The sequence below is a fragment of the Dermacentor silvarum genome, chromosome 1 (assembly GCF_013339745.2).
Source record: "Dermacentor silvarum isolate Dsil-2018 chromosome 1, BIME_Dsil_1.4, whole genome shotgun sequence".
NCBI classification, from domain to species: domain Eukaryota; kingdom Metazoa; phylum Arthropoda; class Arachnida; order Ixodida; family Ixodidae; genus Dermacentor; species Dermacentor silvarum.
Window position 1 is genome coordinate 369,329,225 of NC_051154.1, and position 26,259 is coordinate 369,355,483.

Here is a 26,259-nt window from a genome sequence, read left to right on the forward strand (position 1 = left end):
AAATGACTATTTCCAATTCATCCTAATGACTTGGAAGTTGGCATATGGCAGAATTATTTGAGATTTGGTGCACAAGAGCTGTTTCTGAAAAGCCCATCAATACATTTCATTTTGTCAGAAATTTCTGCTGCTCTTATGCATTTTTCTCTATAGGGCGCATATTGGTATTGTGGACAAGCCAAGATAATTGTAGCCAAATACTAAGCACACGCAAAAATTTGGCAGTGATTGCACTTGCGCATATCACTGTTTTTTTTTTCCCCAAAACTTCTGGTTGTATTTTCTTTTTTGTGGTGCCATTTTTCCCCTGTATGATTTCAATAGCTTATCTTTTATGTTGGGGAATTTGGTATCACATTGTATTGGTATTTTATTATAATCATGCAAGTACAGTTGGGGAACAAAATGAATAAAGTTGTAAAGCTTTTTTCTTGACAGGTTTTATCACGAGTCCCAGAAGAGGTCTCCGGGGAGGACCCTGAAAGCGTGGACCTGTATGCCACATGTACGCTCCCACGTGGCAGGCAGCGCTGGGCAACGGCAGCCCTCTTTTGCTCCAACTTGGAGACCCTGTACGTTGGAGACCGCTGTGGATCCATCCATGGCTTCTACGTCGACGAGGACGAGGTAGAAATGGAAAGGTGCCACCACCAGGACCTTATTTAGTTCTTGGTTAATCACAAACGGGCTGGGAAATATTATTACCATATTTTCCGGTGTATAAGTAACTTTTTTTTTCTAAATTTTTCAAGGTGTGTCTTATAAAATGGTGCAACCTATATACGCTTTTTTTTTCTCTCGAAAAAAACTGCCGTCAAAATCGGATTGAATGCTTTGGCCACGCGAAACGCACTGGGTTGACCTCCTCTGGCAGTTGCTATGGGTTGTGTGCGCGCTATGGAGGTACTGGGTTCGTCTCGTGGTCAAGTTGCCGAGTACCGTGCGAGGAGAGAGCAGCAATGCAAGCGGCGGCAGGCCGACTGCGAGTCGACCGATCCCGAAGTCGTCGCTTCAGCAGATTACTTTCAAGATACGGCACGTGCCGCTGCGCTAACTTCACAGTTGCTGCCAGAGTACAAGCCTCCCTCCCGCGCTGCCTTCCCGCTTTCCTTGTGCACGATTCGGCTCACCGTCGCACGCTTTCACTCGCACATACAGCATACAGCGGGCGGGGATGATTTTATCGCCCTTGGACTTACTACGGAACATTGCGGTGACCACGGTGGCAGAAATGTGCCTGGAGTGTCTGTATCATTGCGCAATTATATAGGAATGACACCCATACGCTTCTGCGTGGTCAGTGTTTACGAAATGAAACGTCGCTGTAATTTTTAAAATTGCTTACCGAATGAACAGGTGCGTCTTATACGTCGGTGCGACTTGTATACTTTTTGTTGTTTTTTCAGGTAAACTGCTGTTTTGAGGGGTGTGCGACATACAAAGGTGCGGCTTATAGACCAGAAAATACGGTACTAAACTTAAACCTTTTTCCAAGGTGTACTTTTTGTTAGTGATAAGGATGACTGATGTTTAATGTTTCTTTACTCACTACCTACCTTCTTAAAGCTGAGTAGAATGTCCACTTCGTGGTTAGGTGAATTCAGGAAGTCGGAAAACTGAAAGGCTGGAACGCCAGACACTCATGCAGCATCTGCTGGTTAAAGGGAGATGCTACTCGAAAAAGGCTTTTTTTTTTAATTTCTTGACCTCAAACTTTGAAATTTTAGGTATTAGTAGAGTGCGATACCGATTTCAAAACTGTAATTGGTTTTCTTGTAGCTACAATAGTTCCAGAGTTCCAACAACTTTGGTAACAGAATATAGGGTTTTTTGTGCACACTTTTTAGCTTATTAAAAATGTTCACACAGAATCCCATTATAGCTCATTTTGCTGCACATGAGCAGTATATTGCTGAAAGGAACCTCAAATGTGGGCATAACATGCTACCTTTTTTTAAAAAAAATATTGAGAGTACCAAATCTATATTTTACATCTCCGCCATCAGCATTTCAAGTTATGAGACAAAAAATCTGTAATGTATATTGCAACTTTATATAGATATCAACACTTTAGAGTGTTTGAAGACATTCTGTGCAAAAATTTTGTTAAGAAAGGACAATTTTGAGTGCATGAAAGTTTGTGCACCACATGTCAGAATTGCCTCAATATGCAAATTGAGAAAAACGCATGTGAAAGTTGTAAACATAATTATTCTTCAATATACAGTGGGATTTGCATGAAACTTTGGGACAGAATAGAACAATTCACCGTTTCCACAGTCAGTGCCTTTAAAAACGTCCAGCACCATAGGGTCGTCCTTCTCGGCGCTGGAGAATGGAGTCATCAAGGCGCGCTCTCTTTGCCACATGGCGACGATGAGCCCTTGGCTCAGCTGTCTCGCATGCAGACATTTGAATTCTTCTGTGATCACGGGATTGGCCCAAGGTGATCAGTTCATCAGGTGGCAGTACACCAAGCTCTTGAAGGACGTGTTCAAAGCTTGAATGTCCCTTGTTAAACCATAACACAGCCATTGCAGGCTGCAGTTTCCACTGCTGTCCGAGATGCAAACTTAGTCTTCGGACAGAGAAGCCAGATTTTGTTGTTCAAAGATTCTGCAGCATTTTGTGTCTTTCCTTGTAGACAGCGAACCAGCAGGTTTTCATCCGTGAGGCACTTATATATAGGAAGCACAGCCAACCCCTGAGCCTTCGTGAGGATTGGGGTGTGGTCTGGTGTAGGCTCCCCAAGAGCTTCAGCTCGCCTGTGTTTGCACCAGGAAGTCACCCCTTCTAGACAGTATCTGTGGCTGCCTGCGGTGTTGCTGGATCATGAATGAAAGTATGAGGCCCAGATAGCACGATACATCTTCAGGAGATCACCCCTGTTGGTGGTTATAGCAATGCGATAATAGTTCTGCAGCTTCTGAATTATGCCGACTTTCAACTTCTCTTCACATGGAAGTTGTGTTGGAAGCTTTTTAAGTGCAGTGCCTAGATGCTTGGCTACGTGATTCATGCATTCCTCCTTGTCCACAACTAGTTCACCATACACCTTGGCCTCAGCGACAGCTGTGTATGCTTTGCTATCCCCGTCACTGAGGAACTTGGTGAGGCACAATGGTGTCTCGTATGATGGCGTCCTCCTCCATATACGCAAAGCTGCCTCAATCTCCGTAGCATGAGAGGAGCACTCTGTGTTTTTTTCGCAAATGGGACTGTGAAATGCCTGCCATATTTCCTCCTCAGTACCCAAGTCTTGGTGTCTGCTACAGGCAAGGCAGTAGTTTGAGAGCACCTCAAAATCTAGGCACAAACCAGTGTCCACAGACACAGCAGTGCCTATTCCATTATGGCTTTTATGCCATATCACCGATATGCGATGATCGATTATAGCGATCGGATTTCTCGTTTTTCTCGATATCGTTATAAGTGGACCGCACTGTATATGCGAGATGTAAACCAATGTGAAAAACATTGAAGTGAACCTGCTACATGACAACTTCCTTTTCTGCCGTACTCCATCATACATGACAGCAACATCAGCTCCATCCACCTTCTCTTTTGTTATAATCCTTGCCTTCCCGAGATTTTCTTGCACAGCTTTGACAGCTGCAGCATGAACTTGATCGCGGCGTCGGCGGCGTCGATCTCATCGAAGTTCCCGCAAGCCACGGTATCCCCGCAGCCTTGATTAGGCCTAGCGGCAGGCGAGTCGCATTCTTTCACAGTTGCTTTGCGTTTCGGCCTACGTCGACGCCCTTGGTACTTGTTCTTGCTTTGATATTTCCAAGCTAGAAAATCACGCTTTGAGTGATCCATTGCGAACAGGAGAAACGTAGAAATGCACGGCAAGCGCTGACCATCGCAAGCGCTCCGCGAGCGGGGCTGAATACCATGTGACCAGTAGGGATGGCTGAATCGGCTAAAATTTAGCTGAAAACCGACTTCAAAACGCCTTTTTGAACCAAAATATAAAGCTGGAGGGAGTCCTGTATTCTAGAATAAGGCCTGATCTACCTCACCGAACAAACTGTAATGGCGGACGATGTTGAGTTTCCGAAAGGCGGGTGTTCTAAAGCAGCCGTTATACACGCAAATTTGTGACTTAAAGAGTTACCTTGGCTGATGCAGATCGATTTTTCACCGATTTCTCGTTCGAATTCAGCCTTGATAGTTTAGAAAATAAGAGTTGAATGACCAAAAATAATTTTAGAAGCAAGCACTCAAAAGTCAAAATTTTCGTAAAAAACACGATTTTTTGACCCGCATCACCCCTTAAGCCCTGAATATCTGTCTCCTATGTAAACATTGGACAAAATTGTGTGCCTACTGAAGTTTCAAATTTCTGTAGAACAGGTAACCAGATTTGACTTCATAACTCCTGCTAATGGTGTAGCTTGCATCAGCAGCTACACCAACACAAGTCTTGTAAAGTCAAGTTTGCTATATTCTCATAATACAGTATAGACCACTTATAATTCAACCGTTTGTAGTGCAGAATGGGCTACAACGCGGCCTTTTCTGACTCCCGTTTATCCCTCCCATAGAACTCCATGTATACGCATACCGCTTACAGTGCAGCCGCGTGAGACGAAATACCGTTTATCATGCGGCTTCCGCGGGAAAATCTCACCAACAAGGGCGGCAGCGAGCACGCTTCTCAACAAGGTGCGTGCTCCCGACCGGTGTATGCATTATTCAATGTAATCAAACTCTCATTAATTCGGACTTATTTGGCCACACATCGGTTAATTCGGACTATTTTCACAGCTCGGTGAGCAGGGAGCGCCACAAATGTGCGACGCAAAAGAGCAAGAATGGCGCTAGCGTCCAACCGAAACGAAGCGGCGGAGTCTACATCGCCACCGCCATCAGTTGAAATCGTACGTGAATGACAGCAACGCCGGAACGCTTCGAGCCTATTTGTGTCTTTTAAGCCTGTATCCTTGCGTTTACCGCTTCATATAACACCGCGTTGGCCGCGAGCTTTCGTAACTGCGTAGTCGTCATCCACGATTGCGTCGATAGTGGCCGTGGTTTTATCCGCAGCGATTGCGGCGAACAGTAGTTTCGTTTTTACTCGGTACGTGCGTCGGCCCCGTGCCTAAAAAACTGCGTAGTCGCCATCGATGATCGCATAGATAGCGACCGCAGTTTTGACTGCAGTTGTTGCAGCGAATGGTAGTTAATTCGTCCAGACTTGGTGCGTGCGTCGGGCGTGTGCCTTCAGCACTGCAAAGTCACCGTTCATAATCGCGTCGATAGCGGTCACGTTTTTTTTTTTTCACAGCGGTTGCGGCAAACAGTTGTTTCGTTTTGACTGGGTGCAAAGCTGTCAAACTTGAAGAGAACCGATTATGTTTTCGCCAGCTCACTGGCGAAAACATAATCACGATGTGCGCGTGATAGTACCAAGCATGTCTACATGCTTGGTCTACATGTTTTGCATACGTGCGGGGCTTGAAAATCGTTGTACTTGTTATAGTGCGGTACCGCTTATAGTGCAGATATTTGCGACTCCAGCGACTTACGTTGTAAGCGGTCTACACGGTAGCTTAGTTGGCTAAAACAGTCAATCCTGATTATATCCCCTTCAGGCACCAATGATTCCTCTTAAGTGAAAATTTAGTTTTAACATATTTCGTGCATCTTCAGAATCATAAAAAGAAAACAGCTGCACAACGGATTTAGAATTTTTCATTCTTTGGTGAGTTTGGTGCAGATTCTAAGATGTAGACTCAATGCGAGAACTCTCAACAGGAGCGTCAAATATGAGAACATCAACTATTACTTGTCTAGGATACTTGGAAATCACGTACCCAGCCACTTGATAAGTACAGTTCAGTCCACATATAACAATACCACATATAACGATATATCGGGTATAACGATGAGTCAAGCTAAGAGTATCAACTTATGCATTAGGGATATGAGAAAAAAAAAACATATATAACGATATGTTATTCACCACATATCGGATATAAGGATTGAAATTTTGCTTCTAGGCGGTGTTTCTCATGCAGAATAATCGTGAAAATTTCGTTCCTACGTTGCTCTTAACCGAGATGGGGCGAAAAGTTTGCCCATGCGAGTTCGTATCTGCCGCCTTACCGCGCAGCGCATCCCGCCCGCGCGCTGATTGCGAAAGCCACAGAGAGCATCGCAAGTTGGTGCAGCGTGCACAAGATGGCGCCAGCCGCTTCAACCCCGCGTCACCGCTGGTCGCACGAGGAGAGGGCGGAAATAAGGCGATAAGCGAAGGCAACGCCTCCTCTGGCAAGGGGCGCCTGCGCTCCCTGCCGCGCTATCTCTCAATGAAAGCAGCGGCAGGTGCGCCCCTTGAGACGAAACTTATTTTGCAAGAGGGGGGAGAAAGTGATAAGGAAGTGGCGCCTGCGCAGCCTACGCTCCCTTTACAATCTCTCTCTCTCAGCGAGCCCGGAAATGCACCGCGGAAGCAGCGGGAGGTGCGCCGACAAAGCGCAAAGCTGCGTTTCTCAAGACGAAGCTGCAAATTTTGCAAGACTCGAAGTACGAGCTCGCGCAGTGGATGATATCGACGATTATGAAAACCGGGAGCGCCACAATCATGAAGGCTAGAAGCAGTGTCCATGACGGAAAAGGCGGGCTTGTTCGCCACGACGAAACCACCATGGGCGAAACCAACACAGTGGTGTCCGAACTCTGGGAGCATGTCGCTACTGAAAATGGTGCTTCGATGGAGGAGCTTCTGAGTGCAAATAGTGCTGCCTCATTCTGCGAAAAGAACTTCAATGGGGTGATCGTTGTCGCGACAGACGGCGGCGTTTTGCGACGGAGGCGACGACAGCAACAGCAATCACGACGAGATTGACAATGGCCTGTCACACCAACCCCGAGGTTCAACCAAAGTGCAACGTCATCGATCGAGTCGCTCATTTAATTCATGCACGCTAAATTATAATCGCCAGTGTTCCCGCAGCAGATGGACGCGATGCACACGGCGGTTGTGAATCCGAAACTTCCGCGAAAGCAAGTGCAGATTTCTATTTCAGCGTGCCTAACGATTGAGATGCTATTTAGAGGTATAAATAAAAGCTTTATTTTTCACGGCCTACTTTCTACAACGTCGATGTTTTTGTAGCAAGTGAAAGTTTCGGTTTCGTGACTGCAAAAGTATCTACAGCATTCCTTTTTTTCGGCAGTCCAGATATGCGATGATCGATTATAGCGATCGGATTTCTCGTTTTTCTCGATATCGTTATAAGTGGACCGCACTGTATATGCGAGATGTAAACCAATGTGAAAAACATTGAATGAAGTGAACCTGCTACATGACAACTCACTGACACCAAGAGCTAACGTCCAGCGATCTACCTTCCAACTAGTTTTACTAAAACGCCATACAAATAGTATTATTTAAATTTGCAGCACAGTTCTAATAAGAAGTGTTTCAAAATGTATGCAAAATGTTTTAAATATAATTATTTCCGTAAGTGGTGGCTTTTCCTTTCGATGTGCAATGTTGGCATTCACAGTAATGTACACAGCGCCTGAAGGGGATATTGAATGTTGACAAATAAAAGAGGCCATTAATAGAACCATTTCTGGGCATTCTGAACATTTAGACAACAAAACACAAGGGAATAGAAAGAGAAAAGATGGTTATTGCACTTTTGTCTCTTCACGTCTGGATCAGTCTTCTGTATCACTTCTGTGTCACACTTCAACATTCCAATCAAGACCACAGGTAATTTTGCTTAGTCTCTCCTTGTATTTGTGTGGTTTTGCCTAACAAAAAAAAGTCAAGCCCCTCGATTCCCCATCTTCTAATTCATTGCACTAACTGGTAGGCATATGACGGCCTAAGCAGTCAGCCAATACATTAGGCTCTATGAAGACTTTGTAGGGGTTTTGCAGCAAATACATTTTGACCAGTAGTATTTTTTAGGCAGGTACATACTAATGAGTTTCTGCCATACTTGCTGTGAATGCAGTTGTACTATTCAGTAGATGCCCGAGTAGGTAATCAAGCAGCAGTGTTTGTCATTTCTCCGTAGCTACTGAAGTTTTTAATGGGTATGTGTGCCAGTCACTCTAACAGAAAACTAGCAACCTTGTACTTGCCTAACCCAACGTCATTGAATGTTGATATTTATTCTATTTTCTGTGCACTGTAGGACCTCATAGAGCCATTTCGGTCGTACGCGAGCATCCATGGCAACAATGGTGTCACAGATATTCAGCAGCAGAGTGAGACACTGGTGACTGCGGGACGAGATGGGCGAGTGCTGCTCTACTCTTTGAAAGATCGGGACCTGCGTTACTTGCGTGTCTTCTGGGTGAGTGCACATACACCTCCTTTTTTGTTTGTTTAAATCTCAATGATCGCAACTACAGTTAACCCTGTTAAACGAAGTCGTACCTGACACAAAAATACCATCATTATATCTGATATTTGTTATAAGCATGCATTCGGTATACACTGATATCGGTGAGAAAGCATTTATATTTACTTTGTTATATCTGATAATTCGTTATATCCGTGTTCTTTATATCGAGGTTTGACTGTATTTTGAACTCGCCTGTTTGGCAAGGATGTGTGTTGCAAAAAAAAAAAAAATCTTTGCAATGTAAATTTCCTGGTTCCATTTGTCCACTCTGCACACAGCAGCAGCACATATCTTAAACCTACCACTTAGTGTGACATTAGAGTCTGCATGTTGCAGCACAATGCAGGCATAGCACTCAGTAGACCTCCGTGCACTAGACGAACAAAGCATCTATAGTTGCTGATTGATTTTTTTTTTCAGACTTGACAGTGACCAGAAAATAGTCAAAATCCTGTTGAGCAGAAAAAGAAGAGCGGCTTAAAAAAATCACTGATGATGCCTTGCCTCATGCTCTGCTTGAAGGCGATCATGCTACTTGTATTTGCACAAAAGTCATCCAGATATACGTTACAAGAGTGTTACTGCATTTGCTATCTCCGCCGCTGCTGCTTTCTGTCTGTGCAACTTGGTGCATAATTTCATCATTCGTGGCCTCTGCACACAGTTCAACTTCGTTGTCCACACTTGTCAAAGTCCTCAAATGTTATCCTAGCAGGAATGTCCAACTCGCTACTTCGCAGGTCATGCATTAGACCACCTTGCCAATGGCTATCGTCGGCACCCGTAGTGGTGGTGTCTGGGTTGCAGGCATGGGTTCTTTCAGAGCACAAAAACCTAGTTTTTGTGTTCAGAGACCATGGCCCACCACGGTTTTGAGTGGCGCTGGCTAACACACCTAGGGCTAGACCTAGTAAACAAATACCCAAGTCAGTGGACGAATTGATTGCTGTCGCCGTAGCACTATTGCTAGTGCGACGCACGCGTAATGTGGAGGTTGCGGGTTCGGCTCCCGCTGGCGACAAGTTATCTTTTCGTCCAATTTCCTTTCCCTTTTCTTCATTATTTCTTCATTCCAATTTCAAGCACACTTAATTTCCCCGTTGCTTTCCTTGGCTTTATGTGGTTGTTGAGAATGAGTAGCACGTAGGAATCAGCGAGCAGCACGTGTTGAAATCGGCGGCAAAAATACGATGACAGCCGCGTCGGCATGGGGGGCTGTTGGGTCGTTGCAGTGTGCCAACAAAATTGTCTGACTTGTCTGCTGGCGACTCCAGTCCTGCCTACACGGCTGTCAGCACAACACAGCTGTCACAGGAAGTTGGCAGACCAAAATCGGCGTCGTGTCATCCTAGTGCAGTGGTAAAACAGCTGCGCCAATTGCACCAAATTGCACCAAGAGCAGGCCTCTGCGCCATCCTGCTCTGAAATGGAATTTTATTGCAAAATAGTGCTGAGGCTGTGCCAAAGAAAGCATAAGAACAAAGGCCTCGTAACATTGATGCTGCCTCACTGGTAAAACTGAAACCTAAAGTGTGCTATCATCATCATCCTAGAAGCCGTCGGATATACCCGATGTTGTCGTTCCTCCATTCACTGTTTTCGCCAGTTTTTGCTCTTTTGTTGCATTTTGCTTCAGTGTAGGTTGCAATGTACTGCTGCTCTGCATTTATTTGTGCCGTTTGTGCTGCAGTTCAGTGTTCCTTATTCTAGCGTGGCATGCAGCTTGCTCAAGGAGGCTGCCAGATAAAATATAAGCCTCGGATAATGTCCGGTCGCATATTGTTGAGCATAGTTGTTGACACAGTGCCACTTAACAAAAAATACCTCGTTATACGCGTACTCAACTGCTGACATATAATCTGCTTATTAAGGGTACTTTTCTTGCAACCCTGCACGATCGGAAGAGCAGATTCCATGGTTGTAATTTTAACAGCTTTCTCGTGATCCAAGGCACAGTTATGCAGCAGAGATTTTGCATGTTAGCTGTCAAGAAAGCTGTCTTAACTGTAACTTCGGTTTAGTAGCATTATCGTCCCTACATGCCCTTATTCCACAGTCTTTTTTTCATTTTTTTATTTCCTTGCTTGCTTGATTACGCAAATGCCTGTTGCAAGTCAGAATGATAGAAGCAGCTTTATGCCATGATATGCACTCAAGGAAAGTCACGCAGTTACGTATTATAGAAACTAGTACCGTAATTAGAGCAAAGCTGTATATGCCTAGGCAAAACACTCCTGGTCTGACCACAGAAACCCTCCGGTGGAAATAAACCTATCGAAAAGCTATTGAAAACTCGCATCTCGTTCACTTGGTATATATACCGAAATTGGCATGGAAGGGTACGAATGTATGAGTAACATGACTGGTAGGTCATGACATCAATCACATCACATGCTCGTGAGTTACGTCACAATTAACGATAATAGAATCACGTGTGGCACACACCCACATTGGATATGCGGGTATGAGCCAGGGACAAGAAGGAAAGAAAGAAATTATCTGTGGCTCATACCTGCATTGGATATGTGGGTTTGAGCTGCTGAGAGAAGTAGCGGGAAAGATCTCGTCGGCATCGTGCCAATGCCTCGGCAGAAGATCGGCCCGTGATGCTGAGCGGAAGCGGCAATGTTGGGTCGATCCAACAGCTCGTGCAGCCGAGCTAGACAAAGATGTAACCAATAATTGAGAAAGACTTTAATGAACTGTCAGGATTAACCCAGTGATAAACACCGGGGCCGCACATTTCAGTTTCGCTGGTTTACCATCTGTACGAGATGCATGGGCAGTGTAATTTTTTTTTTCATATGCCTTGTTGTTGAGTGTAAAACTGGCTCCGTTAGATTTATTGACTATTTCAGTTAAAATTAAGATCATCTGGGGTATAGATGTATGCTCACCTGTGCGCCAAAAATGCTTTTCGTTGTGCTAAAATCAGCATTTTGCCTGCGCCAGGATCTGCGCCAGGAAATGCTAAAATCAGTGTTTTCCACCAGTGCTAGTGCGATCATGCCTAAACCCATCTAAACTGTTCTAAACCATTAAATCAAGCCGACGCCGCCAGATATCATAGCCTCTGCAGTAACGCCCCGAGCAGCAGCTGCTGTCCCTTATAGCAAGCTTAGCCTGAAGTTTCGTTACCAGTAGAAAAGTACCAAAGGACTCTGCTACTATTACATATTGAAGGCAAGATTGTGTATTGCAGCACCTTGCTTTATGCACATAAGCAAACCTTAAGAGCCTAACATGACAAAATATTTCTGGGAATTATTTTGAAAGGATGCTGTGCAGAGCAGTGAAGTACCATGAGTTTTAGGCAGAATATCGGAGATGGTTGCCACCCAAAGTGTCTGCATTGGCATTGGGATATAGTGAGAATCTCGACAATTCTGTCCGTTCCCTCTGTTCGGCGTTTGTTTAAATGTGGCGTGCACTGTCGGACAATGGTTGAGTGACATGCCTGCAGCACTTGGCATAGAATGACGGAATTATAAACACTTTTCACATTTGTGTCGTTGTAATTCCTGCGAAGAGCAGCATAAAAAAAACTATGTGAAAGAAAGACGTGTTCTTTCTGCCGTGCGTTTTTTTAAATGCTGCTCTTCCCTAGAATGGAATACCAACTCGCCCTTCAAACCATCCTTCTAAAAAAAATGTTTATGATGTTCTCGGGCATATCATCATATGGCTCTTATTGACATTAAATCTTGACTGATGGCACTGCCTTGAAAAAGGTAACATTAAGCAGCTAGAGACACCACATATTTAATGCCATCTTTTTGTGCCCACGTGGCAGAGGTACAAGTCTGAAATCAAGATTTTTTTGCTGGTATAATGGGTCATAATTTGTGACTGAAGAGGTTCCAATTCGGTTTGTTCCAAGGCTCACATGTGCATTTTGGCTGTGCATAGCGCAGAGCTCGACGACGCTTGAATGGATCGGCCACATGATACTGCAAAGCAATGGCCTCCTGCTGTGTGGATATCACATGGTGAGTTGCTGCCAGGACTGCTGTAGTGAGTCACTGGCTATGATGTCCCAATACTGAGCATGAGGCTGGGGGTGAATTGTCACCTATATTTTTTCAGGAGTGTAATACAAGAATTAGGGGTGTGCTGATATTCAAAAAGTTGGAATATTATTGAATATTATATTTTTAATATTTGGTTGGATACAAATATTCTAATCAAATCGAATATGTTGCAGGCCGTGTGGGAGCGAACATGGTTCTTAGCATTTGTTTCTATCTAATCTAAGAATATTGGGGCGATTTCCTGTTGAATTTTGCTATCATTTTGTGCTGCTTGCGAAATTTCGCCTGTAAAGCACATTTATCCACTAGACGTCTAAACAGTGTGGGAAAGCCAGCCTCTCAGCCAGGGGCTTATTCTGAGCTCGTTGCTTGGCAGCTCGTGCGATTAGTGACGACTGGCTCAGAGTCAAATGCCTCTTGAGTTTACGGCATTTGATGCAGTTTAATAATGCACAGGCTGGCGAGGACAGCTAGTGGGAATAACTAAATATTCCTAGTTAACATGAGCCAAAGACACATTGGGCCTCTTCGATTATCCGTCTCTGACAGTCCCGGACTGTCCGAAAGACTGCATACGCAATGCTCATTGGCTGAAAGCACTGTCTCGGGCAGTCCGGGACTGTCAGGAACGGATAATCGAAGAGGCCCATTGTTTTAGTATAACAGCTTACTAGTCTAGTTTTTTAACGTTGACAATGTAATTGCAATGTTGCAACAAACAAATTAGCCCAATTTGCTAATAAATGCATGTGCATATCAATATTCAATATTCAAAGCTAAGTATTTGTATTTGAAAATTGTGATATTCACACACCCGTAATAAGAATGTTTCTATACTTGGATGTAGGCGCATGCTTAAAGACCTGTACGTGCTGAAAATTAATTTCAGGCCCTCTGTACAGCATCCCTCATAGGCTCCCTAAACCCTCCCAGCTATGTTGTGTTGTTGTCGTTGCTTGGCATCGTCACACTTGCTTGTAACATTTTGTTGTGCAGTGTTAAAACAGTCTCCAGTTTACGTTTTTTTCTTTTGCGATCCATGGCATGCCTAATATAGTGGAAGGACAGAGGAATTCAGTGGTAGCGTGAAATGTAGAGAAGCAATGTTAACGTAAATATTATAAAGGAGGTGGTTAACTGTACTTGTGAATATCTGTGAATGTGTGTAAAATCCATTGAATTACTTAGGCGTTTGCTTGGCACTAGTAATTAGTCAGGCATTGATTAACATGTTATGACACTAGCACTCGAGAAAACATGCATTGACATTCTTTAGCCTTCTGGAGTGTCAGTAACTGCAGTGTCACATCCTTGTTTGTGTTAAATCATAAATGCTGAATAACAGTCTCTGAGCCTATAAGGCACACCTATGGGTTGCTTGCCAAAACTGTAGAATTAGATGACATCTTGTGTTTTTCTCAGTGTTAATGATAAATTTGCTAGGATAGTCACTCCAACATTCAGAAGTGTTCTGATTTCACTTACACATTTTTTTCCCTCTTGTATACAGTGAAATCCCAATAATTCGAAATCTTTTAATTCAAATTAACGGATAACTTGAGTTGCTCTGTTTTTGCTGGCAAAGTCCTGTGTATTTGAATAGAGAAACACTCCCACGAATCAGTGATTCCACTCCTGCGCCAACTGCGCCAAAGTGCGCCAATTGGGATTTACTGCGCCATCCTGATACAATCGACGAAAATTGCGCCTAACTGCGCCAAACAGTCTCGGATTTGACGATGTCTATCGCCAATTGCACCACCGGGGAATTAAAACGTTCAACGTGACGATAGGGCAAGCCTTAGTTGCAACCTTAGCTGCAAACAGGAGACAAGAAAGCTCTAGCGCGTATGTCCCAATTAAAGTCACTGGAACCTGGAAAGTACCGCAGCCCTTTTCTCTTAGCCGCTGCGCCGCCGATTGGTCAGTTGCCGTCAGGTGATCACTTTCCACTATAGATGGCGAATCTAAGCCGCGCCGGAGGAGATAAGCAGACAGACATCGCTCGCACACGCCGCGCGTACGAGTCATCAGCGAGGTCAGATTTTGCATTTTGTATAATTTAGTGTATATGTAACTTTCGTAGACTTAAAACAAAACGAAAGGAAATGTCCGGGTGCTGCACGTTCGGGTGCAGCAACCGCCGGGAGTCCGGGAAAGCGCTTTTCGCGATACCAGTTAAGCGGAAAGAGCGACAGCAAGCGCCGTGCTATCTCTGGCTGCACCGGAGAAAGAGCGACAAGTTCACTCCCACTTGGTGAACTTGTTGATATCGCAAAGCTGAGAAGCTCCTTGCGGTATTTCATCGAACTCCCTAAATGCCATAATGTGATGGAAAAGCTTCTTCGCGCATTCAAAGACTGCGGTTTGCCTTGAGTAAACAAACCGAGGAGATGCTCAGAAATATGCAGAACCGAGCAAACCGAAGAGTGACGCAATACGGGCGGCTGTGTCAAAAATACCAAAGTGTAGTGAGAAGATCGATCGACCAGTCAATGTTGAAAATTAAAATATATATTTTCTCTTGTGTTGTTTAAAACACGAACATGACCTGGTTAATTCTGTTTTAGCATTCCTTTTCTTGTAGTGCAGTCAGGGACTGTTTATTTTTGTAGAAATATATCTGTATGGAACATTTCGTGCGCGGTTAAATCAGTAGCCACGTTAGAAAGCGATAATATCCACGCATATAAACGATTTTGTGGCAGCGCTTAATACCTAGTCATCCGAAAAAAAATCTTCTGTGACACACGAGCATCGGGATCGCTTTGCATTTAGAACGGGTGGCGCACAGTTGAATGCTTCACTTTCCGAGTGCAGTAGCCGACCGATTTTCCGGACTTCACGGGGACTGAAAAATCGAGCAGTCCGCAAAACCGAACAGTCCGAAAAACTCGCCCCCCCCCACCCCCTAAGAGAAAAAAATTATGAGGCTTAGAGCGGCTTAAGAAAAATGTCGCACTTTCGCCCAAAAGGCGGAGCATTGATTTCGATAGCCAATTAATAGACAGCGGTACGAAGTAAGGATGTTAGTTTTATCAGCCGTATAAAGTTGTAAATATGCGCTTACTAACTAAATAAGCACGGTGTCACGCGCGCACAGGTTACATGAACACATCTCACTCGATGACCGCGGGCATATTGACCTTCGCGCTGTCTATTCTCTCGCTTCAACGCGAACGTCGAAAAAAAAAAAACGGCGCATACGAAGCTAGTGGCACTCGGCGCACGCCCTTTGTACCCATCGCAGATCGCGGGCGCACACTTCGGCGACATAGCAGATCGCTTTCAAGATACGGTGCCTGCGCGGCAGCTCCGTCGGCAGCGGCAAGAGCAGAATGCAACTCCCCACTGTCTCCGCCGCCTTCTCCCCATGCCCCGCGAGCGAACGAAGTCCGCGCGCGCCTCCGGCCGCCTTGCGGTTGCTGGCTGACCCGCGCAAGCTTTCACCCGCAGACAGCGTGCGGACCGAACAAAAAAAAAGAAAAGAAAAGCAAGTGCAGCTTTTTAGAACATTTTGTCGGCCAAGGAAGAGCGCGCATGGCCTCGGAGACGAGGGCATAGCGTGCGTCTACGGATCTTCAAGGCTTACAGGGGGGCACTGGAAGCCAAGCCAGCGGATAATCCAACATGGCGGCCTCCAAGATCGGGTAGCGTGGTTCGGAGCGAGCGATTTAGTCCGGAAAATCGAACATTGGCTCCTATATTCGTCCGAAAAATTGCTCGCGAAAATGCATTAGCTCTATGGGAATCCTGCCGGTACATCTATGAAGTCCGGAATATCCAACAAGTCCGAATTTTTGGAGTCCGAAAAATCCGTCGGCTACTGTACTTGTAATTTACATCGTATCTAGCTAAACGAAATGCGGTTTTGTTTGTGGATTTCACAGCGCCCACTGCGGCAGCCATCGTGCTGTTCTTCCCTGTAGCAAGCCTAGAAAACCCGAGGAAGAGCTGCTCGTCTTTTCCGCGCAGTGTTGCCTGCGCTCGCTCCGGCGGTTGCGGTACTTTCAGAGTTCCAGGTTCCAGTGACTTTAGCAGTGCCACGAGCGGCGCCGACGCGGTGTCTGCCTTGCAAGGTGGCTCGACGGCAAAGTGCGGTTTCTGCCGAGGCTCGTGGCTTCAAGGTTAATTGGCGATTCATTGGCGGACGTTATCTACTCCGGAAACGCAGCTAGTAGCTTGTTTGAAGCGCAGCATGACGTGGTTATAACTGCGTGCCGCCAATGTGTCCATCATTTCTGTTTCTGGATATTACCGATGGCATCTGGGAAAACTAGCAATATACGAAATGATATCAATTTGTGTCTGTGTGTGTCGCATGCACACAAGTGCATTTTTTTCTCCACGAGATCTGCAATAGATGGAAATGTTTACGAAGCTTCTCGTGAGAACATAAGAATTATTCAGGTAATTGAATGTAAATTGCAACTCGCTTTTTCGAAATACTTCAGGATGTGAAAAATCAGCTGCTCCAAGCTGCTCCAAAATGCCAAATTGCCTGCTCGAAAGTGTTTCAAAATGAAATTTCTGATGCTCCAAAAATTGCTCCAAATCATAAGTGCGCAGTAGCATCACTGCCACGAATGCATACTCCAAAAATGGCGCAGTGGTTATTTTGAACAAAATTTCTCACTCTTGTGGACCACTTTTCAGGCAAACTCGAGCCAAAGGCGAAGGTTCAACGCATCGCTAGCTAGCTAAATATTACATGCCGTAAAAATGACAAGGAAAGATGTGCGAGAAGCCGAGGCCAAAGCAGAGCAAGCAGAAGGGCTCTTTTTCCATCTGGCTTAAAAAGAGCAGAAAAGAGTCCCCTGGCATGCGCTTGATCAGGTTACTGCACGCTCACCCCCCCTCTCATGGCACAAGCAAGCTGCATTAGAATCGGGTGTAAGGGATTGCACTTTCTGTTATCATATTTACAGCTGTCAGAAAATATCCCTCATGGCTGGATCTGTAGTTGGGCTACAAAATTTGATGGCCTACAGCTTGTGTAATGCACAAGCTGTAGGCCATGAGTTGCTAGTAACTATTCCCAAGGCATGCTTTCCTGTTTCTGGCATGTATTCCATTGTAGAGTGACTTCGTGCTGTGGAGTACGTGGCAGCAGCGGGCGGTGTTCCAGCTGAACTGTGGTGGTGGTCACCGATCCTGGGACTTTGCCATGAGTTCCCACGAAGGCCTCTTTGCTTGCTTGAAGACTGGCCGCATCATGGTGCAGCGCTGCGGGCTCAAGGAGATGCTACATCGGTCGTGCATACGGGTAATGACTCTTACATACGAGGGCGAATCAGAAAGTCCTTGCCTCTATTTTTTATTAGTGAAAAGAAGTTACAGGTAATTACACATACGTTACACTATTTTTTCACATAGTCCCCACACCGGTTCAGACATTTGTCCCATTGCAGCACTAAATTTGAGATGCCCCTGTGGTAGAATTCTTCCGGCTGACTGTAGAACCACCGTTGGACTGCTGTTTTGGCAACTCGCAACACCACCACCTCACACTTCTCAAAGCGAGACACCTTTCCCCATACGTGGGCTGCATTTCCCTGTAGATTTCGATGGGTGTTCGTCCTTTGCTCCATAGAAAACAAATCACGCTTCGTTGCTCATACGCTGTGGATGTGTGAAGCACAACCGCCATCTTCAACTGACAGCAGCGCCCTGCCGCGAAGCTACCCCCAGGTAAGGCCGGGCCGGTCCGAGAAAGGTCCACCGCTGGGAATGGATATGTTGATTTCGCATTCACGGCCGTAATTTGGCTAAAAAAAATAGAGGCAGTGATTTTCTGATTCGCCCTTGTACATCGCAAGTGATTTACAGTTTATCTCGCTCAAGTATTTCCTGGAGGCTGCATGTCTGATTCTGAGCAGGGCAGAGGAATCCTTGTATTAAAATTTGAATTTGTACTCTCCAGGTATGTTTGAAACTGTAATAAGGGTGTATGGGGCTCCTTGAACCTATATTCTTCATTGAGATGATTGCACAATCTTTATTTCACAGAAAGTAAAACAGCTCTATGTTTGTGCAAGTGAAGTGGCAGGTGAGTTAGTGAAAGCACTGCTTAAGTGAAGAAAAGATGAAAATCAAGGGGTGGGGTATGTTGTCCATGAATGTTGTGTGTATCCATGAATGTTTTTTTTTTATGGTAGTCATTTTTAGAACCCAGCTTATGCAAAACTGATATACCTTAAAAGTACACAGTAAAACCTCATTAAAATTTGAATTTCATGGCACCAGAAAGAATTTCCAAATAAACCAAATGTCAAATTATCTAATGCAGGGGTTCTCAGGTACGTTCATCCCAGGGAACCCTGCTAGGCTCCATAAAGTGCCAAGGAACCCCCCCCCCCCCCCGATTTAACCGAATTATCGAGGGTATCATGAAAACAAACAAATGCTGCACTACGTCAACACGCTTTTATTTACTCAATGAATCGTCAAATCTTGTTTCTATTTAGCACAAGACCAGTGCGGAAGCTGAAATTCTCATCTCATGACTGATTAGCGCTAGCAGCGGTGAAGGCCTCGCGACATCCTTCGCGGCGCGCGTTTTCATCTGAGACGTGCTTTGCACCAACGAGCGCACATCCCGATTATTTTTTCGCCACTCAGCTGCTCGCCAACAAATTGTCCGTCCATCGCGATGTATCCGGTGCTTTTTATCTTTGACAGCTTTGCACTGAGTAAAATCGAAACTACTGCTTGCCACAACCGCTGTCGACGAAACCGCGGCCGCTATCGACGCGATCATGGACGGCGATCTTGCGGTTCAGAAGGCAGGCGGCTGATGCACGCACCAAGTCAAAACGAAACTACCTTTCGCTACAAGAAGTGCGGACGAAACTGCGGTCGCTATCGACGCTGCCATGGGAGGCGACTACGCAGTTGTGAAGGCACGTAGCCGACGTGCGCATCGAGTGAAAACGAAACTACTATTTGCCGCAACCGCTGCGGACGAAACTGCGGTGGTTATCGACGCGATGAGAGATAGCGACTACGCACTTACGGAGGCACGCGGCTAGCCGCCAACGCGGTGTTACGCGCGGCGATAAACGCAAGAATAAAGGCTTTAAAGGCACAATTAGGCACGAAGCGCTTCGGCGTTGCTGTCAGTCACGTGCCGCGTACGATTGCCGCTGAGGACCACGGCGATGCGGACTGCGCCGCTTCGTTTCGGTTGGACGCTACGCCGTTCTTGCTCTTCTGCGGCGCGCATTTGCGGCGCTCCGCATTTTTTTTTTTTTTTTCTCCTTCAACGTATAGGTCAGTGTGCACGCTATTGGCACCTACCCTATCTACAAATAGGAGAAAGGCGCATGGTGGTAAGTTACGGCCTCCGAGATTCAAGTGCGAAAGCTTAGGCGTGCTGCCCGTTCTCAGAGGTTGGGTGGCTACAAGCTGCTTGCGTATTTATTGCGCAGTTCGCGCGTTGCTGTTACGCACTGTGATGTGCAAAATTTTTGACACTTGGGCATGGGTAATGGAGGTTCTTTGGATCAAGCGCACCTCGTGTTCGCCGTTTTAGACACTTGTCGGGAGCGGGACCAGGGAAAATTTATCAGTGGCTCGCGGAACCCTGAGCAGGGGCCTGCGGAACCCACTTTGAGAACCCATGATCTAATGTATCAAGAAAACAATGAAGAAACTCTTACTACATCAACACGCCTCTATTTACTGAAATAATCTCCAATCTCTATTTCTGTTTTGCCCAAAATTGGTGCGGAAGCTGCAATTCTCAGTATCTCATGACTGGTTACTGCTCACAGGGCTTCGAGACTTTCTTCGCAATGTGGCCGCAGCGCAAGACCTGCATCTTCATCCAAGTTGACATGCTTTTCGCTACCGCGTGTACATCCTCATTTTTTTCACCAATGAGCTGGTCAACGACAGATTCTCCGTCCATTGCGATGTAGCTAGTGGGAATGACGCCAACGTGTGATCCATGGTAGAATCGCGCTTAGTCCTCGACGACTTCTGCTGTGTTTGTGACGTTACACGCAGCTTGTACTGAATCAGAATGGAACTACTGCTCGCTACAACCACTGCAGACCACTCTGTAGTCGCTGTCTGCGAGATTGTGGATGGCAACGATGAAGTTCTTGAAGCACACGGCCAACACAGGGCATGCGTGGCAACAAACTGCATAAAGCATACCCGCGCTCCTGTCGTTTCTGTGCATAGGGTAGCATAGCTACCTTACCATATGGTTCCCACTGATGACTATGGCGATAGAGAGAACTCTGGCTTAGTTTCGCTTACTTAGTTCCTGTTGCTCTTTTGATTTGCTGATTTTGCTCTTTTGAGCCGGATATTTGTGGTGCTCCTTGGTCGGCACATTCCAAAGGTCGCCAACTCAGCCAGTGCGCCACCAAATATGCTAAAATAACAAGAGTTTAATGCATTTTAGTAATGCATACGCTTGCTGTGACAAGAGGGCAAGTTCAAATTAACAAGGGCCAAATAACAAGGTTTTACTAGCTTTATTGGAAATGTTTTGTTGTAAAGTTTGTTGAGGCAGAGATGTCATATATTTTATGGGATGGTTGGAATTTTACTTGGTATCAAAGTCAGTTCTATTGTAATAGCAACATGTCATTTTGTTTTTTTCATTGGCATTTATGTCAACTTGATATGTAAATTCCTCCTTTTAGTATTTTGGTCAATATTGTAGACAAGTTGCTGTTTGGTGACATTGTATGTACCACACAGCTTAGGAGCTTGGGCTTTTTGTGTTCATCATTCTGGTGAAATAAGATTTCTTGAAACTTGAAAAAAAAAAACAATATTTTACGAAAAATTGAAGTTCTTTTCATTTTATATGCGCCTCCAAAGTGATGGCTTGTGGCCGCTTCGTGTAATACAACAAAAGACAGAAATTTCAAAGATGGAGAGCAGTAAAATTAATGCATGCTCTCCACCCCATTTCCACACCTCAAAATTTGACAGGCTCTGTATATGCTTATTCTGTTTTTCTCACATGCTCTTGTGATCAGGCAGTCTCACCCCTGTCCTCTGCAAGAAATAAACAGAACAGGTTTAGCCCTTTCTTTCTATGCAAAGTTTTTTTCAGAAAACCATCAAAATCTGCAGTTATTTTTATGGCTGACTTATTGGGAACAGCTTTTGTTATTGAAGTAGCAGCAGTCTTTTTTATTATTTTATGTTGTGCGTCTGTGTCAATTTTTTCATATTTTTAAGTTCATAATAGGCATGGGTGCAGAAAAAGTTAATATAAATCTTGAAATTACACGGGACAGAAGTCAAATTAAGCGTATTTATGCGGTTTTCTTGGAACTCCGAGAAATGGAAATTGTGGAGGCACAGGCACTAAAGCATTTCCCTTGAGCCATGTACACGCAAGGTGCCTCCAGAGGCTCAAACTCCTTCTCGCAATTGGTTGAACTAAGTGGAAGCTCCAAACATAGCTCACTAGTGCTATCCAGTTGTCCTTTAGACTCGTCCTTGGCACGGAAAGGGTAAAGCTCAGCAGCAAATTTGAGACTGTCCCTTAGTGTCACTTAACTAGACAATAACTTTTTGCTTAATACCATGTGTACCCAATGTACCATTGCATGCACTGTTTTCAATTTTACTCCTGTGTAACTTTTTGTAGCTATTGAGTGTTGACAGTTGTTTAGCAGATAGGAGAGGGTGGTACACATCCGTAGGTTGGTGAGCAATGACGCATGCTTTCCTAGGCACATCTTGAAGGTTGATGGAGCCACCCAAGGCCAAAAGGTTTGGGAACTGCTGACCAAAGGATTCGTATATGCTTTCACTGTAGTGGCACTTTTGTTTAGAAAAAACATCATGCTGATATTTTTACACGAGAATTTGCATTATATATTGAGATTAGTGCTGTTGCAAAGGGGCTCTCAAGACCTTAGGGATAGCGTTGGCCCAGCGGTCTGAAGCTTGACCAGCAGTGAAGAGGGGCACTGGCAGAGACGAAATGATGCTATAAGTTACAAAATGTTTAATTACATCGCTACGTAAGAAGCGGCCAGATTTACAAGCTGCTTGATGAAAATCAATAGCGAATGTTCGAAACTTGTGCTGAAGGCTACTTGATGCTGGTGAGTTTTTTGTTTAATATCTTCCTAGGAGCACTGTCACTCAGGAGAGGGAGGAAATCGGCTCACGCCCTTGCTTTTGGCTCACCCTCGGTACACATCGGTGCTTAGTTTCACCACACGAGTGCTGACATTACAAGTCAGTGCTGGAGAAGGCACATATGTGCACACATGCAGACACAGGCGCCAACATTCATAAGCACGCTCATTCAAATTTGTGCACTCGTTGGGCTTCACAGTGTCTTTAATGTCTGGATTGTAGTCATTCTGGCCACATGGCACCAATTGTTTGTCACAGGGACCAGTCATAAATGTGCCCAAGAGTTAAGATAAGGATAAAATCAAACAGTTCTGCAGAAGTTTTCATTCAGATAGACTTTTCTGATGTGCTCATATAAACCAACTTAAAAATTTTGTTATACCGTAGCAATGCAGCACCTAATCCAAATAGCTCATAGAAGGCTGAAGAATGTAACAGTAAGGATGTAACTTGGCAGCCTTCGCACATGACTTTTTAGACATGCCATACCTTTGTTCCAGTTCCAGATCCTTTGTTCCTTTGTACCAGTTCTGCTGTTTGAGCCAGAAATCATGGAACTTCAATGCATTTTTTGTTACCTCTTAACCCTTTCCATGTCAATTTTTTTTCGCAGAAAAGAACTAAAATTTTTCAAGTAATTTTATGACTTATTTATTGTGAACAGCTTTCGTTACTGCGATATCAGCTGTTCATTTCTTTTCTTTTGTCTGTTACTGTCACTTTTTTTCATGTTCTTGAGCTGCAAATAAGCATGACCATATAAAAAATCTATATCAAGCTTGAAATTTTTGTAACAGACATCAAACATGCTTTTGTTCTCCATACGATGCGTCATTCTTTGCACCGCAAGAGAAAGAAATCCCAGAGGTGCAAACAGCAGTGTTTTCGCTAAACTGCATCCATGTAACAAAGGCTGCCAGAGGCTTGCAACTCTTCCTTGCAATCATCAGTTCTAAATTGAAGCTCTAAAAATGACTCGCTAGAGCATGGGTTCTCAAAGTGGGTTCCGCGGGCACCTCCTCAGGGTTTTGCGAGTCACTGATAAATTTTACCTGATTCCGTGCTCACGAAGTGGCTAAGACAACGAACACAAGGTGTACTCGATCCAAAGAACCTCCATTACCCATGCCCGAGTTTCAAAAAGCACATCACAGCGTGTAACAGAAACACGCGAACTGCGCAATAAATCCGCCAGCAGCTTGTGACCACTCAGCCTACGAAAATGAGCAGTGCACCTGAGCCTTTGCATTTGAATCTCGGAGGCCTTAACTTACCACCTTACATCAGCATGCACCCTGATGTATACATCGGAGTATTAAAAAAATAAATGTGCAGAGTAGCAGAACCCAATGTCTTGGTGTGGTAGGTCGGCGAGTGCGGAGCACCACAAATGCGTAACGCAAAGTAGCACAAACGGCACTAGCGTCCAACCAAACAAAGTGGCAGAGTGTGCATCGCCATGGTCATCAGCGGAAATCGTATGATATGCTTGGAGGAAGGAAAAAACTGAGAGGCCCTACCCCCTCCGTGCGCTAAGAGAAAACTGTGGAGGAAGTCGCGTGAAATTTTACGCTGTAGTGTCCATGTTGTCAGGGCACAATGGTGGTTGTGAAATGGTGGTGTGTGCTCCTGCGTGTGCTGCCCCGTAGGTCTTATACCGTGGCAAAGGCGTCGTGTGTGCAGGATTGCGCTAGTCTCTCTGTTTTGTTCTGCTGTGTTATCTAGGTCGTGCTCTCCCAGTGGTTGTTGTGGCCAGGTGGGACTGGAAGAAATGAAAAGCGTGAAACGAGCACGCATGTTACGCTGTACACCACACACCACGCCACGGATGAAGGAAAGTTTGGGAATCTATTTCCCGTCTTCGGTAGATTCATGCTAACGTGTCATCACAGACTGTGCTTCAATCTCTGTGCTTCAGAGTATGCACGATAAACGCCTTGTCGGTCAGTGCCAGCTGTGCAGTGTCCCTGCTTTTGCCAGCGGACAATGCATTTGTGGCACATAAAACAGCAAGGTGGAAAGATGAGAAAGAAGAGGCTGCTGGTAGTAATTAAGAGACCCTCCTTGCCGCAGCTATCTTATCTGTGTGCTCGAGGGGCACAGGGAAGTAAAGGTTGGCAGATGCGGTGCAAGAGTGAACGAGGCTCGGCATATAAATGTATGCCTGCACGCACATTGAACAGCTGATAGTAGTATGTAGGCCCGGTCTACGCACTAGCCGCACGCATTTGCTGTTCGGTGCTATGCGGAGGGCACCACAAAACCTTTGTTTCGTAAAGCTTCACTTACCGTGAAAATAATATACCTCAGGCTGTAGTCAGTGTATTTAAACGCGTAACAACGTTCTCCACTGCCAGCCTCTTTGTCAGCATGCAGCTGCCTGAAATTTGTTCAATAAAGCAAAACGATTCATATAAAGCCACAACCAGCATACGTGTGTGTGTTCTCATTGACTGCAGATTGGCGAGCCATAGGTCGTGATGTGCGTAAAGTGTGCTGCCGGTCATTGCCTGTGCATTCTTGCAGTGCAGTCAGAATGCAGATTTATTTTCAAAAAAGCTGACAAAAGTAGCGGGGGACTGCCCTCACAGTCTAACTTGTGGAGTTCATTATGAACTTTCAATACTCGGATGAAATGACTTAGGCAACAGTATCGCGATGGTATACACCGCGATTGGATTCGTTGGTCGGATCACTACGATAAGCACGTGGTTGCGTGCTGAAGGCAAGAGATGTAAACCAGAGAGGAGAATCTGCCCCAACAAGGCGGTGGAGTAACGGCAAGTTTCGGCGTCACTGAGCTTCACAAAGGGTGACGTCAGGGCCTCTCCTTAGTTTTTCCTTCCTCCATGGTGATGCATGACAGACAGCAATTGTGCCCTTAAAGGCTTTATTCTTGTGTTGATCGCCACGCAGAACGCTGGCCACGTGCTTTCACAAGTACATAGTAGTCGCCATCCATGATCGCGTCGATAGCCACCATGGTTTCGTTCACAGCGGTTGCAGCAAACAGTAGTTTCGTTTTGACTCGGTGCGTGCCTTCAAAACTGCATAGTCGCCATCCAAGGTTGCCTTTGTTGGCACTTCATGGAGCTTAGAAGGGTTTTCTGGGACCAACATGCTTGAGAACCCCTACACTAGAGATATCCAAGTCTGGTTGTTTACTTGAGGTCAATAAATGTCTAAAAACGGCATCATTCTGGCATTGAAAACTGCAGCTGTTGTGGCTGTAGCTGCCTAACTCTTTGCCGTCATTTTTAAAACCCAGGGGAGCCATACTTCTGTGTTTCTGCCTACTGCACCCACAGAATACCAGCCTTCTGGAAAGCTGGCGCGATCTAGTAGCGCAGCAATAAACTGAAATGGGAAACCACTTCCACTCATCTCTGGTAGTTAGCAGAAAAAGGAAATATTTGGACGAGTGCGACTCATGATTTGTATACAGTAGAACCTCGTTGATACAGTCCCGTTAATTACGATTTCCTGGCTCCAATGTTTGCGATCGAAAACACAAAAAAAATTGCTCTTATAACTACTTTTTTATCGGTTCATTCGTTTCCGGAAAACGTGATATGTCGGCACAAACGTTCAGTACATCACCAAACTGTGATCGTTTGATAATGTTTTCTGGCCGCTAAGTCCTATGTAAACAAGAAAAGGTGCAAGGTGCGCGCGATCGCAAACAGTAGCCGTCCTCCGCAGCAGCTTCTCCAAAATGCTGGCATGCCTGT

The 26,259-nt window shown here is 45.2% G+C and overlaps 1 protein-coding gene across 4 annotated transcripts in view; it reads left to right on the forward strand.

Annotated features, from left to right (window-relative positions):
* The window catches only part of LOC119437452 (WD repeat-containing protein 6-like), a 245,733-nt gene that overhangs the window by 138,835 nt on the left and 80,639 nt on the right, over positions 1 to 26,259 (forward strand). For all 4 annotated transcript variants that reach the window (XR_005189379.2, XR_007465092.1, XM_037704476.2 and 1 more), the window contains 4 exons: positions 439 to 627; positions 8,163 to 8,324; positions 12,290 to 12,364; positions 17,487 to 17,672. Coding sequence is in view for 2 of the 4 variants with exons in the window: in XM_037704476.2 (XP_037560404.1) it covers positions 439 to 627; positions 8,163 to 8,324; positions 12,290 to 12,364; positions 17,487 to 17,672 (612 nt within the window). In the remaining 2 variants the exon portion in view is untranslated. The remainder of the gene's footprint in view (positions 1 to 438; positions 628 to 8,162; positions 8,325 to 12,289; positions 12,365 to 17,486; positions 17,673 to 26,259) is intronic.